Source organism: Pelophylax lessonae, assembly GCF_965119305.1.
Source record: "Pelophylax lessonae genome assembly, chromosome: 5".
NCBI classification, from domain to species: domain Eukaryota; kingdom Metazoa; phylum Chordata; class Amphibia; order Anura; family Ranidae; genus Pelophylax; species Pelophylax lessonae.
This window is the reverse complement of record NC_138772.1, coordinates 232,861,157-232,887,773: the sequence shown is the minus strand read 5'-3', so window position 1 is coordinate 232,887,773 and position 26,617 is coordinate 232,861,157. Positions and strand designations below refer to the sequence as shown.

At 44.1% G+C, this 26,617-nt stretch overlaps 1 protein-coding gene across 1 annotated transcript in view; it reads left to right on the top strand.

Annotated features, from left to right (window-relative positions):
* The window catches only part of ACAA1 (acetyl-CoA acyltransferase 1), a 73,166-nt gene that overhangs the window by 6,013 nt on the left and 40,536 nt on the right, over positions 1–26,617 (top strand). The window contains exons 2-6 of the mRNA XM_082259715.1: positions 906–999; positions 6,723–6,780; positions 10,939–11,018; positions 24,796–24,838; positions 26,253–26,351. Of these exons, the coding sequence (XP_082115841.1) occupies positions 906–999; positions 6,723–6,780; positions 10,939–11,018; positions 24,796–24,838; positions 26,253–26,351 (374 nt within the window). The remainder of the gene's footprint in view (positions 1–905; positions 1,000–6,722; positions 6,781–10,938; positions 11,019–24,795; positions 24,839–26,252; positions 26,352–26,617) is intronic.

Genomic DNA, 26,617 nt, shown 5'->3' with positions numbered 1-26,617 from the left:
GGGAGGATGGCGAATGTGTGTTGCGGCAGAAGCTGTGGCAGTACAGGGGTGCTGGAGACGGTCAGCGCTTACCTCTCGTCTCCGACGGAGCCCGGCGGGGGAATTTCACCCGGCCGGCAATGCTTCAAGCGGCGCGGCGGCCGGCCGGGGGCGTGTGACGTCACGCGTTGACGCGTCTACGCATTTTCCGCATATACGATTTTTTGTAGTCGACTACGTTGACGAGTCGTGGCAGCCCTACTTCACTGCAACTGATTCTTCGGTGGGCTTCAGATCCCCAGTGCCACCAGCTTGGATTTGGAAGGCTGTGACAATCTGAGGTCTTGCATCTAGCTTCCCACTGTGCATGTATGAGATGGCACTGCACTGTGACTGTTCCTGCAGCCTTCTGCTCCATGTGACGTGTCCAAGGAAGCTGCAGATGAGGGAAGCCAATCTGACCTCATCCTAGCATGAAAAATAATTTTAACTTAGTTAGGGGCAGGGGGAGGAGATAGGGGGGATAAAAGGTACTTAGATTTTTGGCTTTTTGTCCGTTCTAGGCTAGGTTCAAAGCTATAATTTTGTAGAAACCAGCACAAAATTGCTGCAATGCACCAAAAACATGCATCCTTTTGCAGGTACACGGTGGAGCCGTTATTTCCTAGTAGCACCCACAATGTACCTTGCTGATGTGCAAGTACCTTGTGTTTTGCATGTTAAAAAAAAACATGGTCATGCAGTGTGTATGTGTGTATATGTGTATATGTGTATATATATATATATATATATATATGTGTGTGTGTGTGTGTGTGTGTGTGTGTGTGTGTGTGTGTGTGTGTGTATGTATAATATATATATATATATAATACAACTTTTTTTTTTTTTTTTTTTTTGGTTAATGAGATTTTTTTTTCTTTTCTTAGGATACAACACCAGATGAACTTCTGACCAGTGTTATGACTGCAGTTTTGAAAGATGTCAACCTGAAGCCTGAGTTAGTTGGAGACATTTGTGTTGGTAAGTTGAAATCTCCCTATAACTCTTTATCAGGGAGCCTTTGTGGCATCACAAAATAAAATGCACAGATCCTCATTCTGAAAAACATATACATCCAGACTCTAGTATAGGTGCCTGGAAACACGAGATTGGTATCATACTGGTGAGCTAGCTCCAGTAACGCAGAGCTGGTCCTTAAATTGATTGTAAAGTCTCGTTAAAAATAAATAAATGTTATACTTGCCTGCTCTGTTTCAGTGGATTTGAACAGAGCAGCCTAGATCCTCCCCTTCTCGGTTCCCTCTTCTGTGATACTGGCCCCTCCCTTCTCTTCAGTGCCCCCACAGCAAGCAGCTTGCTATGGGGGGCACCCGAGCAGAGTCACAGCTCCTTGTGTCCATTCACACACACAGTCCCGACCTGGCTCCGCCCCTCTCTCCTAATTGGTTAGCCGACTTTGACAGCAGTGGCAGCCAATGGGAGAATCTCTGATGGATGAGACACTCGTGGACATCGCTGGACAGGGAGCGACCTCGGGTAAGGGTTAGTGAGGCTGCTGCACACAGAAGTCTTTTTATCTTGATGCATAGAATACAGAATTCTTCTGACTTTTCAACCCCTTTAATTTTGGCATGGGGTTCCCTTTAAAATCCGTATCAGACCTGAAAGATCCTAGTATGGATTTTGGGGGGACCCCCACGCTGTTTTTAATTTTTGTTCCGAAAAAAAATAAAAATTTGTGTTTAAAACTGATGACATGCAATTCAGATGTGTTCCCAAAAGAAGGCAATTATGTGAATTGGCTCCATAGAGAAGGCTGCCTGTTCACATGTCATGCGAATCAGATGGGGTTCAGATTTGCATATGTGAACAGAGCCTTAAGGTTTTTTTTTCCTTAATACATTCTAAACAGGAAGGTCAAAAACCTTCAGTGTGCAGCTCCCCCCTAATACTTGCCCAATTCCAATCCAGCTATGTGCTTGAGAGCTGCTGCTCTCCCAGGTCTCTGCCTCCTTATTGGCTGAGACACAAGCAGCGAAAGCCAAGCTCCTGTCAGTCAAGGCCAGTGAACCAATGAGGTGAGAATGGGTGGCAGGACGGAGCCCCGTTCTGTGTGTTTTTGGACCCACACAAAGCAGGGCTTGGGAGCAAGCACGCATGGGTGGCCCCCATAGCAAGTGGCTTGTTATGGGGGCATTCGAAGAAGAGGAGGAGCCAAGAGCCCCTGCGGGGGACTCGAGAAGACGTAACATTGTGGCTGCTCTGTGCAAAATCCTTGCACAGAGCAGGTAATATAAAATGCTGCTTTTTTTTTTTTTTTTTTTTTAAACTTTTAACACTTAGAGCCCATTCACACTAGCACGACTTGTGAGGCGACTTGTGTTGCCCCAGATCGCCCCAGGTCGCTTGACATAACAAAAGCAATGTTAATCAATCAGTGCCTTCTTAATTGGCACTACTGACGTTGCTCCGACTTCATAAAAGGGTCCTGTACTACTTTGAGGCGACCTGTGATCCGACCTGTCCCATATACTTCAATGGGAGTCGCCTCCTTATCTTAATTGAAGCGACTTGTTATCAGACTTTCCAGGAAGAAGAAAGAGATTAGCCAGGCATTCCCCACATTGCAGCCATGCCTATAATGGAATATATATACCATTATTTATTTATTTATTTATTTATATATATATATATATATATATATATATATATATTGTGTATAATGGTATATATATTCCATTATCTCTGCTTGGTCTGTGTGAGTGGCACTGGTGGACACATATAAGTGGCACTGGTGGACACTGATTCATGGCACTGATACGTGGCACTGGTGGACACTGATTAGTGGCACCGATACGTGGCACTGGTGGACACTGATACGTGGCACTGCTATGTGGCACTGGTGGACACTGATACGTGGCACTGGTGGACACTGATTCGTGGCACTGATTCGTGGCACTGGTGGACACTGATTCGTGGCACTGGTGGACACTGATTTGTGGCACTGATATGTGGCACTGGTGGACACTGATTTGTGGCACTTGTGGGCAGTGGCACTGGTGGACACATACGTGGCACTGGTGGGCAATGAGGAAATGAGTAAAAAAAAAAACAGAAAAGGGGAATTAGGTCACAACACATCATATTCTGATCGGCCAAACACAAAGTCATCTGTCATATAAGCCGCAAGTCGCGCTGAAGTCGCTGTAAAATCACGGTAAAAAGTCGCTCCGACATGGGGCGACTTATGGTCGCGGCAGTGTGAACCGGCTCTTAACTGCTACTGCTCCACTGTTAGTTTGTTGTAGTTTAGGCCAAACTCCAGTCAAAACAAAGCCAGAATCCCCAGCTGAATGAGTTGGGCGGGAATAGGTCACTGATTGCTAGGATGCCGGTGGCTGCTGACACCCTGAAAACCAGCATCTTTGAGCTTTAAACAGTCACATTCAGAGCCGGTTCACATAGGAGCGACCCGACTTGCCGGGGCGACCTGTGAAGTCTCGGAGCGGCATGCACAGACTTCATATCATTGAAGTCAATGCAGGTCGCTCCAGGTCGCCCCAAAGTAGTACAGGACCCTTTTTCTAAGTCGGAGCGACTTGTGTCGCTCCTATTAGAACGGGTCCTGTGCTAATCTATGGCAGGCGACTTGTCAGGCGACCAAGTCGCCTGACAAGTCGCCGCAGTGTGAACCGGCTCTTAGCAGCGGTAGTCATACAGATGCTAAATGTTTTAACTCTTCTTTTGTATATGGGGGTGTGAATTAGAGGCCATTAAAACCCATATAACTTACTTTCCATACGTTTTTGGATGCAGAAAAAAAATGCACTTTACTGCATGTGGTGTGAATCGACTCTAATTGTTACATAATGAGTGGCTAGGCCACGAGATAATTAACAAGTGTGTTTTTTTTCTTTTTTTTTTTTTATGTTTTGTTTATGATCGCATGCAATAAGCGTTGGGGAATTGACTGACTGTTGTGTCCCTATGACAAGAAGTGGTGAAATGAAAAAGGAAAATGGTGGCACATACAGCAATAAAACCTCTAGAAGTTGTGCAACTCATTTTCCGTGCATGCGGCTGGCTGTGCTGGCCGTGTTCTGATTTGTGCTGTTTGTGGGACAAAGTTGAAGGCAAGCTTCTGACAGAAGAAGATATTGTCAACCTTTGAACCGTTTACAAAGTTGTCCCCTGTTTTGTTGTAAACTACTTAACGACTTTTAACTCTTTATTTTGCAGAAATTTTGTTTAAAATTGTAAATGAACATTTCACCTGATAAGTATACTACATAAAATTCAAAATCCAGGGTTTATTTTTCCGAACTATATCATAAGCTACTTTAGAAGTTCAACTTGGTATGCTGTAGCCCAGCCATGGATCATTGATATGATAGCTAGACCTTGACCAAAAATATTATAAATGTGTTTTTTTTTTTTCCAATATAGTGTTACCAGAAGTTTCGTTTTATTTGAAATAAAATTTTATGTACTGTATATTAACACTTTTAAAGTAGAGTTTATATAAAAAAAAATGTGTGGGTTGTCATCTCCTGCCAGTGCAAGCAAATGTGTCTCACAGTAGATCCTGCCATACATCCTAAGCATACCCTGCAGTACTACTCGGGTTGCTGCACTCCCGTGCAATGTCTAAGAAGTGTAAGGATGCCGGGGGACTGCTGTATGGCAGGCTGCCATAGGATAGGATGTCACACAGTGCCAGACCAAACTAAGTAGGAAGCAGCAGCATGCCTTAAAAAATGTGCCCACACTGTAGAGTCCATCTCTTGTGCTGTTCCTCTCTTCATAATTGGAAATGCTGATGAGATGAATTGCTGAACAGCTATGCCAGCTACCGTCATGGGGAAAGTATGGGAGGTCTCTAAGCTCCCCCCTGGGCAAACTATTAGGGTAAAACATTTTTGTTGGTTTCAGATGTAGTGGAGAGGGATTAGAACACCTGTATAAGAGAACTATAGGCATACATTTTTTTTTTTTTTTTTCATTTTGGATAGAGCATGGGAGGGTTATAACCCATCAGATATTTTTTTTTTTGCCATCTGTGTCCTATTGCGGAGAATTTCCTTCACTTTCTGTCCCATGACCATACAGTAAGTGAGAGGAAATCCCTGCAAATTAAAGGAATTTCTTAGGAATCACCAAAAGTGAATGAAAATTCCAACTTTTTGGTTGTCGCCACAGCAGGAATAGAGGGAAAATCTTCCAAAGGGGACACCAGTTCTGGTAACCCTGGTGACAACCAAGGACTATATAACTTTGGAGGGATTTCCTCCCACTTCCTGTTTTGGTAATTGAACAGAAAGTGAAGAGAAATTTCCCCAATGGGGTAAAGATAACCAAATTAACTGAGCTATCACCCTTCCTTACACTATCCAAAATGGACAAAAAAGTTTTGCCTTTAGTTTTTACTTTAAGGATTTTTCCAGATTTAACCCCTTTATGGCGTAAAAAAGCTTCTTTGATTATCAACTGAGGCATTCCCAGCATTAAAAAAAGGCCTAAATCAACACTGTCACTAATCTGTAAAGATGTCGTCCTAAAATCCTTGCAACCTGTTTGGGAGGAATTTTGACTCAGTGATAAGTCCTTTTTCCGAAGCCTACCACTATGACACTCTCTACAAGCTTGGGATGTAAGCATAGTCCCTTCCACCTCTTCAACTGACACTGTGCACAAAAAGGGCCTCATCCTGCACCTTTTCATTATCATTTCATGTTAGGCTCCGTTCACATGTGGGCATTTTGGGGGCGTTTTTCTGCTCTAGGATCAGCTCTCAAAACGCCCAACAAGACAAATCCTTTTAATTTCAATGACCCCTGTTCACATCTGAGCGTTTTGACGTTTTAAGCAAAACACCCAACGCTCAAAGTACATGAGCTTCTTTTTGGGCAGATTACAGGCGTTTTCCATTGGTCTCTATTCAATCTAAAAACACCTGCACAAAAAACGCCTGCAAAAACGCCTGTAATAGCAACGCCAAGATGTGAACGTAGCCTTAAGGCAGCCATGAATGTGACCTAGGTGACATCTCGGAGAGAGTCAATAGGAGGACAAACTCCCAAATGGTATTTTTTTGGCATAGACATAGATTGTCGCAATTGTATTGGTCTATCCTGCCTCTGCAGTCATGAATAGACCTAGCACAAACGCGATAGCTAGAATATGGCGCTTTCTCCCTCTTCGCCTACTGCTGGGGAATAGCTGAAAAAGATAAATTACACACTCTTTTAAAAAAAAAAAAAAAACTGTGGCTGCATGCTAAAGTTTCAGAAATGATGGGACTGTTGGTTGGGTCTGCTGATTTCTGGTGTTTATTTTTAAGTTCCTGCTTTGGAGACTAGAGGCAATCTTGTCCTCACAGGGCCTTCCACTGGTGGACAGCAGGGCTGTCCAGGAAGACCCAAACAGCTGGTTCTACTATTTTTTATGTAGTCTATCTCTGCTGTTCTCTTCTGCCTAATGCAGGGACTTGTAATGTGAAGACTATAATAACCTACTACAAAAAATTCCCACTCTGTGTAGGACTGTTAGTTGCGTGTTTCCCTGTAATTCTTTAACTCCTTGTAATTTCAGAGCACCTTGTTGTCTTTTTTCTGCATGTTTATTTTCTTAAAAAAAAAAAAAAAATTCTAACACCCCCCCCCCCCCCCCCTCAAAATATGTTGCTAAGTTAATTTAAAAAAAAAATAAATTTTAAATATTTTTTTTCCTTCTCATCTCTTTAGGAAATGTATTGCAGCCTGGTGCAGGACCTGTGGTTGCTAGAGCTGCCCAGTTTTTTAGGTATTTTGTGTGTGTGGTTTCGTTTATATACCTGTTTTGTTCTAGCTGTTCGATAGCCATGCAAAAATGCAAACAATACCTTTTGATCATATGTGAGCCACATCAAATATTTTACAAATATGCGTAGGCCAAAAAAAAAACGTTGTAATAATGATTGAAACATGCATACTACTGAGAATAGACATAAATATCGTAAAAAAATATTGCTTTTTGAATCCAAACATAGTTTAAAAAGTTTAGGTCATAGAAAAATGACATAAAATCAAATCCAGAAATGTATATTGCACATAATAGTAAATCACTCATTGTAGCACCACCCTCAAACCAAAGGAGTTCATCCTCTTCCAAATCTGCTGTGTATCACAGTGTATGAAGAGGATGGGACTCCTTCCAATGCATTTCCCCCTATGGCTTCTTCAGGGGGTGTTTTTTTGGGGAGGGTTCAGGTGAGTTACTACAAAATCAAAAAGACATAGTAATACAAAGTAAATTTCATTATAACGGACATTACAATTCGCATTTAAGATTAATTCTTGCAAGTTGAAATAAATACACTCTCAGAGGGAGTTATGGATGCTAGCTTCAATCCAGACAGGTAGCCCCCAGGTGACCAAAAGATAAAGACAAGTTGAGTCTAGGCCCAGAAAAAGGGGGTGACATAGTAAATAGCCCCCCTTAATGACCAGGCCACTTTTTTTAACTTGACACTGTGTGACTTTAGGCCCCTTTCACACTAGTGTGACTTGTCCCGCGATTTTGGACCGCAAACTCGCATGACAAGTCGTTTTCCATTATTTTCAATGAGCCCCATTCATATCAGTGCGTTTTGAAATCCCACCAACTTCAAAGTAGTTCCTGCACTACTTTGCCAGGATTTGATTGCGTTTTGAGCCATAACCATAGCCATTGCTTGCAAAGTTGCGTCAAAATCGCGGTAAAATCGCGTCGCATAAGTGTGAAAGGGGCCTTAACTGACAATTGTGCGATGCTGTACCCAAAAAAAAATTATGTCCTTTTTTCCCCCAAAAATAGAGCTTTCTTTTGATGGTATTTGATCACCTGTCTTTTTTTTTTTTTGCGCTATAAACAAAAAAAGAGCGACAATTCTAAAAAAAATCCAATATTTTTCACATTCTGCTATATGACATACCAAAAAAAAAAAAAAAGAAAATGTAAAAATCAAATTTTTTTTTTTAATTTTAGGCCAATTTGTTTTCTGCTACATATTTTTGGTAAGAAAAAAAAAATCGCAATAAGCTTATTTTGATTGGTTTGCGCAAAAGTTATTGCGTCTACTACCTACAGGAAAGATTTATGTCATTTTTATTGTTTTTTTTTTTTTTCTACTAGTAATGGTGGCGATCTGCGATTTTTGCAAGACTGCGACATTGTGGCGGACAGATCGGACCCCTAACTTAAATTTTTGACACTTTTGGGGGGGACCAGTGACATTACTACAGTAATCCGTGCTACAAATATGCGCTGTTACTGTAATAATGTTATCAGGGAAGGGGATAACCCTGTGGGTGATCAAGGGGTTAAATGTGAGTTTAGGTTAGTGATTCTAACTGTGGGGGGGAGGGGGGGTGTGGCTTCTAAAATGACCATAGAGACATGTGATCCTATATAGAAGGATCACAGGGGCTCTATGATCATTTTTATTGTTTTTTTTTTTCTACTAGTAATGGTGGCGATCTGCGATTTTTGCAAGACTGCGACATTGTGGCGGACAGATCGGACCCCTAACTTAAATTTTTGACACTTTTGGGGGGGACCAGTGACATTACTACAGTAATCCGTGCTACAAATATGCGCTGTTACTGTAATAATGTCATCAGGGAAGGGGTTAACCCTGTGGGTGATCAAGGGGTTAAATGTGAGTTTAGGTTAGTGATTCTAACTGTGGGGGGGAGGGGGGGTGTGGCTTCTAAAATGACCATAGAGACATGTGATCCTATATAGAAGGATCACAGGGGCTCTATGATCATTCCAGGGAGAAGAGCGGTCAGCTGTGTTTACAACAGCTGACCGTTATCGCTCAGCGGGGGAACGATCGTGGGTGTCAAGCGGCAATCGCAGTCACGCAGGAGCGGCTGCTTGCCGCAGTACATCTGCGACAGGCGGTCGTAAAGGTTAATGACCAGCCCATTTTTTTCGATTCGGCACTGCGTTACATTAACAGACAATTGCACCGTCTTGCGATGATGTACCCAAATAAAATTGATTTCCTTTTTCCTCACAAATAGAGCTTTCTTTTGGTGGTATTAGATCACCTCTGCGATTTTTAGTGCTATAAACAAAAAAAAGAGCGACAATTCTGAAAGAAAGAGAAAAATACACGGGACATTGTAAATGGCCGTTTAGGAGCAGTTGGGCGTTTTTTTTCAGAAGCCCCTAAACCCACCTGCATGTTATCTTATCTGTCCATGTACACAGGGTCGTTTACAGTCATTTGCAGGCAGTTGAGTTCAGGGACATTTTTTGGAACGCAATTATTTGCGTTTGAACGTGTGTTTCCCGGCGTTTCAAACGCAAAAACGCGACCGAACGTTATGAAGTACGTTCAGCCACGTTATACGTTTTTTTTTTTCTTCCATTCAAAATCAATGGTTCCCTATGGGAGCCTATTGATTTGAATGGAAGTCGCACCGATAGTCGGATCAGGCCCTCAACATGGGGGGGTGTTGATGCTTTGGGGCAGGGGGAGCTCTGCACCCCCCCCCCCCCACCTCAAAGCACCTTGCCCGGGCCTCATCCCCACAACCCTGGCCGGTGGTTGTGGGGGTCTGCGGGCAGGGGGCTCATCGGAATCTGGAAGCCCCCTTTAACAAGGGGGCCCCCCAGATCCGGACCCCCTCCCTATGTGAATGGGTATGGGGTACACTGTACCCCTACCCATTCACCCCATAAAAGGCAGTGTATGGAAATAACGACAGGAGACTTTTTGGAAAGTTTATTAAAAATCTTCATCCGGACTTCTCCGCTCTGGTCTTCTCCCTCTCCGCTCTTCTTGTCTTCTGCTCTTTTGCTGTCAGCTCTTCTGCTGTCCAATCTTCTGCTCTTTTGCCCTCAGCTCTTCTTCTTCCTCCGTTCCTCCTCCGACGCTGTCCCCGGTGATTATGCCGGTCTCTGCAGCTTGTTATATAGCCATTAGGGGCCTCCCGATGATGTCATCGGGAGGCCCCGCCCCCTCATGTCACAGATGACGACAATGTAAAGTGCAAGACTATGGACAATTAAATGTTTATATATTCTTAACAAGCAGTAAGGCCCCTTTCACACGAACAGTTAGAATTCAGCTTTTAGCTGAAGGAGGAACTTATTTACCGCAGCTAAATGCAGACAATGTATTCCTATGGCCCCATTCACACGCGGTTTTTAGCAACGTTTTCATAGCACAGTTTTGTGCATTTAGAAAAATAAAGTTGATAGCATCCATGAGCAATGTACTGCAGCTATCTGTATATCAACGCAGTTAATCGCAGTACAAGGAAAAAAATAAGTAAACAGTTGCTATACAAAAGGCAAGAATTTACTACCGCAGCTAAACACAGTCACATGTAATCGCACATAATCGCAATGTACAAATAATAATATTTGTGCCAGGAATGTTGGAATTTCAAAATAACAAAACATGCTTTTGCCAGCGGCCCAACAGCTGCCCCGTGTGAAAGGGGCCTAGGGAGTCATACCAATTCATACCAAGAGCATTGGGTGCATTGTCCAACACAAAACAAGGAAATTTGTCTAATGTCTTTATAGCTTTAGTTGATGTGCACTAAAGAAAAATAGAACAAGCATTGCAATGGGTTTTGAAAATTAATTGTAGCACTTGTTCAAACTAAATTTGAAAGGCTTTAAGTCATTAGTTGCTGCTGGTGCCTTAGGGTTCTCCTTTTTGGGCACGTAGCATCCTCCTCTTGCAGAGGCAATTTGAACCTGCTTTGAACAGGCTTACATTTCTGGTTTATAAGATGTCAGATTTTCCAAGCATGATCCTTAGATTGTAGTTTTGGATGATACAGGGCCATAGTCATAGTTTAGAATATACAATATCCTATATTACAGTGGTGTACTGTTGCTTTGGTTATATACTAGCATGCAGAGATTGCAGTAACTGATCCATTTTTTTTTTGTACCTCATTAAATTCATTGCAGTGGAATCCCAGAGACCGTTCCTATATCTAGTGTGAACCGACAGTGTTCCTCTGGCCTTCAGGCCATCATCAACATAGCAGGTGAGTAGTTCCTATGCTATACTTGTCTGGTAAGTGTATGCATTCGGATATTAACTGTGAGCAGCCCAGACAATTATTTAAAAGTGAATGTGTTGCAAAAATCAAACCCCAGAATAAAAAATATCCCCTCAAAGCAAAAAGTAAATACCTCTTCTGCTGTCCAATTAACAAAACACAACTGAGAGAACAAAGTTGTTGTTTAAAGTCTGTTCTGGGATCTGTTGTGTACCCTCCCTGCACTTAGTGGTTCCTCCCACCAACCCTATGTCCTATAGATCAGCCTTTTTCAACAGGGTTTTTCTTCAGGAATGCCTAAAAATTGCCCCAAAATTGTGTAGAAGACAAAAAGTCGATCAGCCTGCCTTTTTTGATACACAAAGCCATTACTTTTCATAGTACAGCACTACAACCTTGGGTATTGCACTGACATCATTGGTTGAAAAGGAGTACATTTGGCACCGGCACACCATCTTTTTTTGACCCCTCACCCTCATACCACTCTGTCACCACTGGGGTCATGTTGGCTGTGTGGGGCAGAGAAAATTAGGAAAAAGAAATGCTGGAATACTACTCAGTACCAATGTGCAAAGGTTTACTTACTTTCAATGAACAACTCCCCTCTAATGTTGGGTGTCCTATGTGTATGGATGCTGTTGCAATACACAAAATTAGTTAAGTTTTTTTTTTTTTTTTAATTTTTAGAGTGGAGTGCCTTGAGACTGTGTACAAAATTTTAAAGGTTGTCTTGACTTGGAATAGGTTGAGAAACCCTGCTATAGATAACCAGGGGTAACTGGGAGGGACCACTGAGGACAGTAGTAGACACAGAATATTGACATTCCTGGAAGTGTCAGTGTCTGAAGTGGAAGATTCCTTTTTTATCAAACTGTTTGGTGGTGTAGGCGACAGTAAATATTTACTTTCTGTTTTGAACAGACGTCTGCTATTAAGGCTCCATGCACACAGGGCGTCATAAAAACGTGCTCCAAAGCTGTTTACTTGACGCCGGGAAACAGCAGCTGTAAAAACGTGCTTTCAGTAGCTTTTTCCACTAGCGTTATTGCACGTTTGGCCACAGTAGCTGTTAGCAGCGTCTTTTCTGCCTCCATTCAAAATCAATGGTTCCCTATGGGAGCCTATTGATTTGAATGGAAGTCGCACCGCAGGTCGGATCAGGGTGATCCGACTTGCGGCGCGACCTGCACTGTGAGAATCTTGAGGTGGAACTCCACACCAAAATGGGGAAAAAAAACGGCGTGGGGTCCCCCCCAAAATCCATACCAGACCCTTGTCCGAGCATGCAGCCCGGCAGGCAAGGAAAGGGGAGGGGACGAGCGAGCGGCCCCACCCCCCCTGGACCATACCAGGCCACACGCCCTCAACATGGGGGGGGGTGTCGGTGCTTTGGGGCAGGGGGGGCTCTGCACCCCCACCTCAAAGCACCTTGCCCCCATGTTGATGAGGACAAGGGCCTCATTCCCACAACCCTGGCCTGTGGTTGTGGGGATCTGCGGGTAGGGGGCTCATCGGAATCTGGAAGCCCCCTTTAACAAGGGGGCCCCCCAGATCCCGGACCCCCTCCCTATGTGAATGGGTATGGGGTACACTGTACCCCTACCCATTCACCCCATAAAAGACAGTGTGTGTAAATAACGACAGGAGACGTTTTGGAAAGTTTATTAAAAATCTTCATCCCGTCTTCTCCTCTCCGGTCTTCTGCTCTTTTGCTGTCCTCTCATCTTGTCTTGTCTTGTCTTGTCTTGTCTTCTCCTCTCCTCTCCGGTCTTCTGCTGTCGGCTCTTCTTCTTCCTCCGGTCCTCCTCCTCCGACGTCTCTGGCGATTATGCCGGTCTCTACAGCTTATTATATAGTCATTAGGGGCATGGCCGCCAGATGACCTCATCTGGAGACCCCACCCCCTTATGTCACAGATGACGTCATCTGTGACATAAGGGGGCGGGGGTCTCCCGATGACGTCATCTGGCGGCCACGCCCCTAATGGCTATATAATAAGCTCCGGAGACCGGCATAATCCCCGGAGACGTCATCGGAGGAGGACCGGAGGAAGAAGAAGAGCTGACAGCAAAAGAGCAGAAGACCGGAGAGGAGAAGACGGGATGAAGATTTTTAATAAACTTTCCAAAACGTCTCCTGTCGTTATTTACATACACTGTCTTTTATGGGGTGAATGGGTAGGGGTACAGTGTACCCCATACCCATTCACATAGGGAGGGGGTCCGGGATCTGAGGGGGCCCCCTTGTTAAAGGGGGCTTCCAGATTCCGATGAGCCCCCTGCCCGCAGACCCCCACAACCACCGGCCAGGGTTGTGGGGATGAGGCCCTTGTCCTCATCAACATGGGGGCAAGGTGCTTTGAGGTGGGGGGTGCAGAGCCCCCCCTGCCCCAAAGCACCCACACCCCCCCATGTTGAGGGCGTGTGGCCTGGTATGATCCAGGGGGGGTGGGGCCGCTCGCTCATCCCCTCCCCTTTCCTGGCCTGCCGGGCTGCATGCTCGGATAAGGGTCTGGTATGGATTTTGGGGGGAACCCCATGCCATTTTTTCAGCGTGGGGCTACCCTCAAATTCCATACCAGACCCGAAGGGCCTGGTTTGGAACCCGGGGAGGAGCCCCACGCTGTTTTTTTCCCCATTTTGGCGTGGAATTCCCCCTCAAGATTCTCACAGCGCAAGTCGTGCCGCAAGTCGGATCATCCTGATCCGACTTGCGGTGCGACTTCCATTCAAATCAATAGGCTCCCATAGGGAACCATTGATTTTGAATGGAAGAAAAAAACGTATAACGTGGCTTAACGCACGTTAAGCAACGTTATTCAGCCTTTAGCAGCGTCAGACGTTTTTACAGCTTGACGCTGCAGCTCCAGAACGCACAGGTCCTGGGTTTTTTTTGGAGCTGTAAAACGCCTATGCCACTTGGAGCTCCTAAAAGCTCTATGTGTGCATGAGGCCATAGAATAACATGGATGGGCGTTCTGCAGCTGCAAAAAAAAACGTCTGACGCTGCTAACAGCAGCTCCAAAAACGTCCAGTGTGCATGAGGCCTAAGCATTAGATTTTTGTAATCAATGTTGGGTATTTGTTAGACCCCTTCCTCACGGGCTTTCCGATCAGGTCTGCCTGTCAGTTTTTTCAGGTGAACCTGATCGGATGCTCCATGCACCTCTATGGAGCGGCGGATGTCAGCGATGACCTCTCCACTGACGCCCGCTGCTCTTTGATCTGATCCTGTCCATAAAATCCAAACGGATGGAAACCCTATTTTCCATCTGTCTGGAGAATCGGATGAAAGCGGACAGGCGGCCTGTTATCATCCGATCTCCCATAGAGGAGAGTGGGGATCTTATCGGTTTGTCTCTACACATAGTGTGGAGATGGACCTGTCATCCGCCTGCTTAGCGGGGATCGGCGGATCGTGTGATCCGCCCATGTGAAAGGACCCTTCTAGAACTTTTCTTATTTTATATGGTTTTTGTTTAACATTTCCCTTATTTTATTTCAAATACAACATTGTAGATTGTCTGTTTAGTTTATAATTATTTTGTTCTGTGTTTTTTTAAATTGTGGCTCAACTACTGCAGTGATTACACTACAGAATTGTCTCATAAAGCGTGCATTTTGTTTCAGTCTGTCTTGCTGGACTGATATAATTGACTGAGGGAAAGTAACAAAGTGTCAATTTGCCATTCTATGAAACAAAGAGCAAAGATATAGAGGCCCCAAATATAGACTAAACTAGAAATGCAGTAGCTTTTTTTTTTTTTTCACATTTTGGCACAATACAAATATATTTTAGGTTGGATTTACACTGCTCAGGTGCATTGAAGCATGCCTGGTAGTGCACACTTGTAGATGTGAATGGGCTAATATAATTTTCCTTTCACATGGGCTTTCCGATCAGGTCCGCCTGTCAGTTTTTTTAGGCGTACCTGATCGGATGCTCCATGCACCCCTATGGAACAGCGGATGTCAGCGATGACCTGTCCGCTGACACCCGCTTCTATCCAATCCTGTACATTAAATCCAGAAGGATGGAAACCCTATTTTCCAATTGTCTGTAGGATCGGATGAAAATGGACAGGCGGTCCATTTTCATCTGATCTCCCATGGAGGGGTTTCATTGAAATGCATTTTTATAAAGCAAAATGTTTAAATCTGGCTGAGCGAAAACAGATGAGCATGAATATGAATGAGATTTATTTAAAAATCTTTAAACTGATTACAAGCCTATGCTTTTTTTCTGAGATGCGTTTTCCTTAGAAATCTATGTAAAAGCAACAAACTACATGTCAACACATGCGGTGAGGGACTGTTCACACATAAATGTGGGGCAGCACAGTGGTTAAGTGGTTAGCCATTCCACCTAGCAATCGGGGTCGTCTGTTCGAATTCTAACTTCAGCACAGAGCTTCTCTTTGAGCCTGCGTTGGTTTCCTCCAGGTACTCCAGTTACCTCCCACAATCTAAAGACATGCTGGTAGGTTAATTTGGTTCCTGGCTAAATTGGCCCTAGTATGTCCATGTATGCATGTGAGTTAGGGACCTTAGATTGTAAACTCCTTGACGGCAGGGGCTGATGTAAATGTACAGTATCTCACAAAAGTGAGTACACCCCTCACATTTTTGTAAATATTTTATTATATCTTTTTATGTAATGACACTGTGCTACAATGTAAAGTAGTGAGTGTACCGCTTGTATAACAGTGTAAATTTTCTGTCCCCTCAAAATAACTCAACACACAGCCATTAATGTCTAAACTGCTGGCAACAAAAGTGAGTACACCCCCTAAGTGGAAATGTCCAAATTGGGCCCAAAGTGTCAATATTTTGTGTGGCCACCATAATTTTCCAGCACTGCCTTAACCCTCTTTGGCATGGAGTTCACCAGAGCTTCACAGGTTTCCACTGGAGTCCTCTTCCCACTCCTCCATGATGACATCACAGAGCTGGTAGATGTTAGAGACCTTGCGCTCCTCCACCTTCCATTTGAGGATGCTCCAAAGGGGTTTAGGTCTGTAGACCTGCTTGGCCATTCCATCACCTTTACCCTCTGCTTCTTTAGCAAGGCAGTGGTCCTCTTGGAGGGCTTTGGGGTCATTATGTTGGAATACTGCCCTGTGGCCCAGTCTCCGAAGGGCGGGGATCATGTTCTGCTTCAGTATGTCACAGTACATGTTGGCATTCATGATTCTCTCAATAAACTGTAGCTCCCCAGTGCCGGCAGCACTCATGCAGCCCCAGACCATGACACTCCCACTACCATGCTTAACTGTAGACAAGACACAGTTGTCTTTGTACTCCTCACCTGGTTGCCGCCACACACGCTTGACACCATCTGAACCAAATAGGTTTATCTTGGTCTCATCAGACCAGAGGATATGGTTCCAGTAAACCATGTCCTTATTGTGCTTGTCTTCAGCAAACTGTTTGTTGGCTTTCTTGTGCATCATCATTAGAAGAGGCTTCCTTCTGGGACAACACTCGCACAGACCAATTTGATGCATGGTGGAGCATATGGTCTGAGCACTGACAGGCTGACCCCCACCCCTACAACCTCTGTAGCAATGCTGACAGCACTTATACATCCATTTCCCAAAGACAACCTCTGGATATGACGCTGAGCACATGCACTCAATATTTTTTTGTTGACCATGGTGAGGCCTGTTCTGAGTGGAACCTATCCTTTTTAAACTGTTGTATGGTCTTTGCCACCTTGCTGCAGCTCAGTTTCAGAGTCTTGGCAATCCTTCTTATAGCCTAGACCATCTTTATGTATGAGCAACAATTCTTTTTTTCAGATCCTCAGAGAGTTCTTTGCCATGAGGTGCCATGTTGAACTTCCAATGACCAGTATGGGAGAGAGTGAGAGCGATAACACAGAATTTAACACACTTGCTCAACATTCACACCTGAGACACTAACAAGTCAAATGACACTGGGGAGGGAAATGGCTAATTGGACCCAATTTGGACATTTTCACTTAGGGGTGTACTCACTTTTGTTGCCAGCAGTTTAGACATTAACCACTTTACCACCGGAGGATTTTGCTGTCTTCCGTCCAGGCCACTTTTTGCGATTCGGCGCTGTGCGACTTTAACTGACAATTGCGCGGTCGTGCGACGCCGTACCCAAACAAAATTTACGTCCTTTTTTTCCCACAAACAGAGCTTTCTTTTGGTGGTATTTGATCACCTGTGCGATTTTTACTTTTTGCGCTATAAACAAAAAAATAGCGTTTATTTTGAAAAAATAACATTATTTTTCACATTTTTTTATATGAAATTCCCCCCAAAAAAAATGTAAAAATCAAATTTTTTTTAAAATTTTTGGCCAATTTGTTTTCTGCTACCTATGTTTAGTAAAAAAAATCGCAATAAGCGTATTTTGATTGGTTTGCGCAAAAGTTATTGCGTTTACTAACTAAGGGAAAGATTTCTGTCATTTTTGGTGTTTTTTTTAAACGCGTAATGGCGGTGATCTGCAATTTTTTTTGCGGGACTGCGACATTGCGGCGGACAGATCGGACCCTTGACTGACATTTTTGACACTTTTGGGGGTACCAGTGACATTTCTACAGTAATCAGTGCTATATGTATGCACTGTTACTGTAAAAATGACACTGGCGGGGAAGGGGTTAATTTTATTGGAGAGGGAGGGGTTAATGTATGCCTGGTGCTTACTGACGTGTGGGGGGGGAGGTGACTGTGTGACAGAAGGACAGATCGGATGTCCAGCTATGCTGAACACTCCGATCTGTCAGTCCCTGTCACTATGGAGATCCGCCCGCTGTGTTTACACACAGCGGGCGGATCTGCAGACTCGATCCCCGACGATCGGGGCAGAGCAGCGGCAATCGCCGCTGCTCCTCCGCTGGCCCGACTCCCGCTGTGAATGAACACAGCGGGAGCGAGCCTCCGGCGGCGCGCGAGCGCCGCCCACAAGGGGCGGAGTCCAGCGACGTAGGTCTACGTCGCTGGACGGGATCGCGGCACTTTGCCGCAGTAGCCTCCATGTGAGCGGAGGTAAAGTGGTTAATGGCTGTGTGTTGAGTTATTTTGAGGGGACAGCAAATTTACACTGTTGTTCAAGCTGTGCACTCACTACTTTACATTATAGCATAGTGGAATTTCTTCAGTGTCACATGAAAAGATATGATTTACAAAACTGTGAGGGGTGTAACCATTTTGTGAGATACTGTATATGTAAAGTGCTGCATAAATTGACAGCGCTATAAAAGTACCTGTAATAAGAAAAAAAAATGCTTGAAATGCATGCACATTTCTTTCAATTGGCATGCATTTTTATGTGTTTTTGTGTATGTTTTAACACACGTTGACTTTTTGCTGTGGGTCCTTGTAAGGAACAAAATAATAAAAAGCTTTTTTTCCCTAATAGACTTTTGTTGATTGTGTGTGTGCATTTACGTACATTGTGTTGCGTTTAAAATGCATACATGTAGCACCACACTGTGCATGACACCAGCATTGTGGTGTGAACAGGACACATGTCCTTGCAGTGACTTGCATTTTTCCAGTGCCATAAAATGCAGGTCACTGCAGTATTTAACAGGGCCCTAAACACACCTCAGCATGTGAAAATGCACACATTGGAAGCTTTAGCGCAGTTTCATGTGCTGGGAACCATATAGCACTATGCAGTTTGCCTGTGGTTGCAATTTTGGAAGAGGCGCAGGGGCCGTTTTCTGTAGGTACAGCAGCCCATTTAAATTAATTGGCAGCTATGCTCGTGCAAACGTGGCTGCAGGGAGACCACAATAATGTGAACCGAGCCTTATATGGCCAAAGCTTTTTTGGCTATACTTCCCCTAAGGGTTTACAGGAGTGTAGTTCATTCTGGACTCCTGTGACCCATTTTCAGCCGACAGAGGGCTAAAGCCCACTGTTAGGTGACGTCCTGGCCTGATCCAGCCCCTCCCACCCCCTCCACAAACCTAGCGCTCCAGTGAGCACTGGAGGGTAGAACAGGGAGCTGCTGACTGACAGTTACGGCTCTCTGCTCCGAGCAGAGGGGAGAACTAAGCGATCAGCAGTGTTTGATTGCACAGTTTCCACTGCAGAGATGACAGGGGACAGATGCAGCATCAGATGCTGCATACACCTAGGTGAGTTTATTTGTATATTGTGTGTGTGTGTGTGTGTTTGTTTTTTTTTTAAATCCAAAACTTTCTCTAATCATCTTCCAGGGCAGCATCTGAGAGATGACCTGAAACAGGAAATCCAATAGTCAGTCATACCTTCTGCCTCAGTTTTGATTGTGTTTCCTCTGGATCCACAGGAGCTTCACCTGTTTGTTTTTTTTCCAATCTCCGTGCTAAGCTGCAGGAGGCTCCCTGGCCAGCCTCCCATCCAGCTCAACGAGCCTTGGGTAGTGCAGGTCAGGGGCAGCACATTGGGGCAAGCTAGCCCCTGCCTGAGGTTTCATCCCTACTGAGGGATATGCAACCACCCCCCCCAGCTGTGAAGATGCCAGAGCGGCATCCCCCCTCCTCCGTACCTGGAGCCAGCGTTACTGCAGAAATCTTCTGCTAGGCTAGTTCCTGCTAGTCACAGCGATTCTCTCGGCCAGAGCACCTGTAGTGCAAGGGAAGAGGGCGCCCCTGTTTTTTTTTCCTCCTGCAGGTGCATGTCCAGGTCAACCGCAGGCTTTTCCTGCAGCATCCTCGCGGTTGGAGGGCGGAACTTCATGGGGCTTCCGGGTCCGCAGCCATCTTGGGATGGCGGAAGCGAATAAGAGTGGGGCACATCCGCCGACATCGCTTCTGGGCGGCGGCGCAAGTTTCAAAGGAGAAGACTCACAAAAGTCAAATCAATAGCTAGCAGTAAATGGACTTCCTTTTACCGAACCCTACAGATGGAGTAGAGGCTGACTGCAGGATATCAGAAGGCGACTATGCAAGTATGTCCACCAACCTGCATGGGGCAGGGCTGAAGCTGGGCAGGAAGCAGTATAAGGTCCCTATGCAGGGGTTCTTTTTCTGAGACTGACCATGTCGGATGCTTCACCACCCTGCCTTGCAGATCCTGCCAGTCAGGACAGCTCCAAGGTAAGCCAGAGCACACTGGAGTTCCCTCTGTCTTTACCTCACCACAAACCATTTTGCACTGTGGTGTATGGCAACTGCCTGCCTCATGGATTCCTTTGTGTTTACATACAAAGACCCCCAAAAGAGAAAAAGGCAAGGACCAGCAGCAAGGCATGTACCTCTTGCGGTCACAGGTTTCCTCCAAAATGGAAAAACCCCTATGCCAGAAATGCATCAACAAAATGGTGGCCAAAGAGTCACAGGGATTGCTTAAAGACCTGCTTGACTCCTTTTTAAAAGGTAAATTAAATGCATGATTGGTCCTTTTCATACAGCCATAGAAAAACTGGAGGCTCCAGCCTGGCCAGTACCCCATCTACGAGCAAGACGCCTATCCCCTCTTACAGTGGGGATGAGGTGGATCAAGTGGAGGAGGGACCTCATTCAGATTGCTCAGAATCTGAAAATGGCCTATTTTCGGACTCGGATGACGAAGATCAAGCAGAAGACACAGATAATTTACTAAGAGACATAGCAGACAGCGGTAAGATAAAAAATCTTTCTCCCTCGCCAGAGTTGCAAACAAATCAGACTTTGTTTATAACGACTCTGGTACTCTCACTGATCCTATGGACCTAAAGATAGAGGCCCTTCTGAGAAAAGCTTGGGAAGCTGCAACCGCAAATCTTAATCCAGCCATAGCTTCCACTTGCCCGGCCAGGACCCTATTAGTGTGGCTAACACCACTGCAAGAGCTGCTGGAAGGCGATACCCCAAGGGAGGAGCTGGTGCTAACCAGAGCGGCAGCATTCCTAGCTGATGCATCAGCTGCGTCCGTAAGGATATCGGCCAGGTCCTCTGGCCTAATCAATTCAGCTAGGAAAGCCCTGTGACTGAAATCTTGGGGGGACATCGCTCAAGGGCGATCTGCTATTCGGACCTGATTTAGAAATGGTTTTAGACAGAACCACAGCCAAAAACGAGGGGTTTTCTTAATCCAATAAGAGTCAGGGGAAAATGCCCTTTTGTCAGTCCAAGAGATTTAAATAGAGTGGGTCCAAAAAATCACTGGACACAGCAGAACCAAAAAGGCAAGTGATATTTTATTTTCAAGCCTACGGCTTCAAAGAACAAAAAGCAATGATGGTCTCCAGGTGGGGGGACAGGTTGGCGTCTTTGGCTCACCAGTGGGAGAGCATCGCGAAGAACGGATTTATTCTTTGCACGGTAACACAAGGCTACTCAACAGAGTTTTCAACCCCCCCAACCAAGTATCTGGTGACGAGACTCCCACAGACCAAGCAGAAGCCTTTCTATCTGCATTGGAAAATATAATTGTACAAAAAGTGATTTGCCAGGTACCGCTGGAAGATGAAAAAACGGGAGTCTATTCGCACATATTTGCGAGGAAAAAACCATCAGGCAAGCTAAAGCCACTCAAAAAAAAATGAAATCCAAAAGATTCAGGATGGAATCCATCTACACGGTCAGAAATTCCCTGCCAGTGGGAGTAATCATGACCACAGTAGGTTTGCAAGATGCATATTTAAATGTACCAATTAGAAAAGATCTATCAAAAATACCTAAGATTCGAGGGCCAGGGCCCAGATACCACGCTACATTTTCAATACACAGCTCTGCCGTTTGGCATCCCCCCCCCAGGACACAGAATCTTCTCAGATAATGGCAGAAGGCCTTAAAAACCTGAAACAGCAAGGCATAGGAGTATTGCCATATCTAGATGATCTACTATTCTTCGCTGAATCAGCAGACAAGCTGGATGCCAATTTGCACAAAAGAATATCTTACTTGCAGGGCTCAAGGTGGATAGCGAACGAAGAGAAGTCGCAACTAACACCAAGCCAGAGGGTCATATACTTGGGCTACATACTAGATGCCAAAATGACCAAGATTTTCCTTTTTGGGTGGGAAAAAGTCCAAAAGATCAAGAAAGCGATAGTATTACTGATGGAGACCAAATTCATGACTGCCAGATGGGGGAATTGGGAATAATGATGTCCTTAATCCCGGCCATCACCTGGGCTCCGCTCCACATAAGACCATTGCAGAATCACATTTTGGCCCGATGGGATGGCAAGGCATCATCCCTAGTGGTGACTCTCTCGGTTCCTAGTGTAATCCAAAGAACACCGCAGTGGTGGCTCAGGTCGCCTATTTACCTCGAAGGGCGCAGATGGATACAGACCGATTCCCATGCGGATCACTACGGACGCCAGTGCTCTGGGTTGGGGCGCACATATGGTGAACCGCTGCACACAAGGAAAATGGTGGGGGGCTTAGGCATGTTCAAACCTGAGGGAGTTAAAAAGCCGTAGAGGAGGCGCTAAAAGCATTCCAATCGGTGAATCAGGGCAAAGATGTCTGTATTCAGTCAGATAACGCCACAACAGTGGCATACCTGAACAGACAAGGGGGGACAAGGGGGAACAAAATCGACCTATCTAATGGAGCTGACCAAAACAACATTATTATGTTCAAATCCATCTCCGCCATCCATATGAAGGGAACAGACAACACACTGGCCGATTTTTTTATTTATTTATTTATTTTTTTAAGTCAAAAAATCCTAAGACAGACGGAATGGTCCTTTCTCTTAATTAAAAAAAAAATAATATTTGTGTGGATCACCTGAGTCTGGGGGGTGCCCGAGGTGGACCTGTTTGCTGCAAAAATAAATGCAAAGCTCCCACAATTCCTCTCTCTAAACCCTACAGATGGCAACATCAGGGGTGGCTGGGTTCCCCATCTGTTATGCATTCCTCCCAACTGCCCTAATACCAAAATTGGTACAAAACATCAAGGAAAGGAAAGGGCTACTGTGATACTTATTGCACCCCATTGGCCTCAGAGACCGTGGTTCAGTCACTTGAAAAAATCTCAGCATTTAGTCCCATTTAATACTCCCAGACGTGCCTAACCTCCTATCGCAAGGACAAGTCAACCACCCAAACCACAAGGTCATGAAGCTTTTAGCCTGGTTCCTCAAAGGGTGAGCTTACAGAACAAAAGTCTGTCTAACATAGTGATTGACCCCATTTTAGCCAGCAGAAAATCTGTGACTAGAGCCATCCACAAAAAAGTGAGAAAAAGTTTGTCTACTGGTATAAGAACAAGGGAGCTATTCTTGCAATCCGGGATTTCCTACAGGAAGGAGCGGACAAAGGGATTTCCCATAACACGTTGAAGGTTCAAGTGGCAGCCCTATCTTCACACCTAGACGTTAGGCTGGCAGAAGAAACGCTCGTTTAAAAGATTCCTTCTCTCATTGAAAAAAGGCAGACCTATAAAGTTCAGCAGAACTCCGTCATGGGACCTCTTCACGGTACTAAAAGGATTCCTCTCTGCACCCTTCGAACCACTATTCGAATGTTCGGATAAGTACCTTACACTAAAAACAGTACTCCTGCTGATGCTTGTGTCAGCGAAATACAGGCTCTATCTATGATGGAACCATAATGTTTAATTCTGACATAACATTATCCTCACACCGGACCCAGCCTTCCTACCAAAAGTCTGTCCAACTATCCACAGAAGGTGGTTATTCCCTCCCCTTCCAAATTCAATGGATAGCAGGAAAAGCATCACATACAACAAGCTAGATGTAAGAAAGATCCTGATAACTTGCCTCATGAGAACTAAAGATTCACAAAAAATGACCACACTATTCATTCTCCATGCAGGAGTCAACAAAGGAAAGCCAGCTTCGAAAACTACAATAGTCAGATGGATAAAACTTGCTATTCAGACAGCCTACCAAGCTCTAAACCTTGCCCCGCCGAGCGGAGTTATGGCCCACTCGACCAGAGCTTGGGCATCACTGGAGCAGATCTGCAGGGCAGCAACGTGGTTGAGCTTCAATACCTTTGCAAGGCATTACTGCGTTGACCAGTTGTCCAGTCAGGACCAGGCACTTTGGTCGCAAGGTACTCCAGACTTTATCCCCTCTCTAGTAAGTATTGCTTGGTACATCCCCCTCAGACGCTGCCCTGGAAGATGATTAGAAAGAGTTACCAGGTACCTAACTCTGTTTCTTCTAAGAAGTCTTCCAGGGCACCACTTGCCCCTGCCCTAAACAACCATATAAAAAGGGTTTTGCGGATTCATAAGCTACTGAGGGTTCCTCCGGTCCTTTGATATTACTGAGGCAGAAGGTATGACTGATGTTTTTATAATGGACTATTGTGTTTCCTGTTTCAGGTGAGAGGAGCCTATCTCCCAGGTGCTGCCCTGGAAGACTTCTTAGAAAAAGTTACAAGGTACCTAACTCTGTTTTTTAATGTAGCTACTAATTTTGCAACATTTGTAAAACTGAAATTTTATATGTAAGAAGCCAGTCTACAGCAATCATTGAGACCATAAAGAAGTGTGCCAAGTCCTTTTACATTTGCCAGTTTTTGTACCTATGATGATATATTTCTCTAATACATGAACAATTTAAGGCTATTAATTTGCAGCAAAAGGGCTACTGGGACTACAAGAATCCCTGAATACAAGGTTTCTGAAAACTGGAGAGAACCAGTGAAGCGACAACGACCAACAGTTGAGGTTTTGTTTTTCCAGTACATGTTAGAGTTGAAACAATGGAACGGTTTTTATTGCAAAGAAATCAGCTCTATTTTTCACTCCTTTCAATTTTTATAATGAACTGCAGGTTATCAGCATTGTAATAAATGAAAACCATTTATGTTGATTACAGGTGGTATCAGAAATGGTTCATATGACATTGGACTGGCATGTGGGTAAGGAGACTCCCATTAAATGATGGTATTAAATGTGATGTGTTACTCATGGGGAAAATAATTTTTATATGGATCTAATATGTATTCCAGTACGGATATACTGTATACAATAATCTGTATGTTCTGTGAAGGGGAAGTCCATTCTCATCAATATACCAAGCAGGGAGCTGGGGTTGCCACTGGTCATTAGCTTATTTGTATAGTGGAGAACAATTAAATCCCACTTAGCCTGCATATGCTACAGCACTCCTGGTACCTAAATAATCTGAAATGATATGCTTTTTAGCTTCTCTTTGGGAATTCTTGAGTTAGGGGGGAAAAAATGATGCTACACTGCTAATGCGTACTATTACCATCTTTTACATTTAACATAGAATGGAGAACACTTTGCTGAAGAATCATGTTTTCAGAGTTATTTGGCTAAAAACATGCCTCATTCACGATTAGTAATGCATTCCCACCTATCCATTTTTGGCATTTACAGCTCCGAGTCTGGAAATTTCAATAGTATATTGTCATGTAGGTTACCCAAAAATACCTAAAAAAAAAAAAAAAAAAAAAAAAAAAAAAAAAGATAGGACAATTCCAGCTTACTATATCTTTTACTCTCTAGGTGTCATCCCATAATGACGTATCAATATAACCACCTACACAGGGTGGCGTCAAAAAAATGGGACTTTACATGTGCCACCAAGAGATTATATAGATTAATGCATAAAATCAATAAACTTTATTGCAGAGTTAAAAAAAAAAGGAGCAGAAAAGATTTAAAACAAAATTAAAAAAATAAAACCATGTGTAGGTCATAGCCCAACAATTGTGATGAATTGTTTGAGTATATGCTGTTCTCTCCAGTGTGGTGTCTAGGATCTGTAGACACTGGAAATGTCAGTACTGTAGTATAGTGTTATGTAAGTTGCCTGCTAATTATTTTACTGGCCATAAAAAAATTTAACCTAGCAATATGCAGATGGAACATTTTCTTTTTATGTAAGGTTTAATATGGACACAGAGTGGGATTGAGTTAATAAAGAAACATGGGCATTCACCTTACAAATAATAACTTTTCAAAGTGAATGTTGGTGAGTAATGTAAATCATCTGCTAGCTAAATTCCTGGTTTTGGATGTTCTCTTACACACGACTGGGTATTCAAATTAAACACGTTAACCCTTTTTTCTAACATTCATTTGACAAAGTAAACATACACTTGCCTAAGTGCACAGCCTCTACACCTTTAGTAAATCAGCCCCTTCACCTTAAAAAAAAAAAAAAAATTGTATACGTTAAGTGTGATACAATTTCTGCCAGTTCTCCTGCTCACTGGGGTTGGTTATGTACTGCCGTGTCACAAATGGTAAAGTTATCATAACTTGATGCTGAAAATGACAATTGTTTGATATGTGTTTATTCAGGATGGAGTCTATGAGCCTCTCGAGCGTTGGAAATGTTGGAGACATCAGCCCTCGTATTGTGGATGATGCCAAAGCTAGAGACTGTCTCATCCCTATGGGGTAAGATTTCAGTGTATATACAGTATTTCACCTATACTGTAGTCAATTTGTTTCTACTGCAGAATCATAGCTGCCCATCTTACCTCCTTCTATTTCACTGCACCTACCCAAGTCATCCCATCATGCTCTAATGTTCACATTACTAATGATAGAGATGCTTCATTTCTATCATTCACTAATGATACAAAAGAGAGCTTCATTATTAGAGAATTCTTATGCTTTCTTCATTATTAGAGATTCTCTTGTTTTTCCTCCATAGTTGGAGG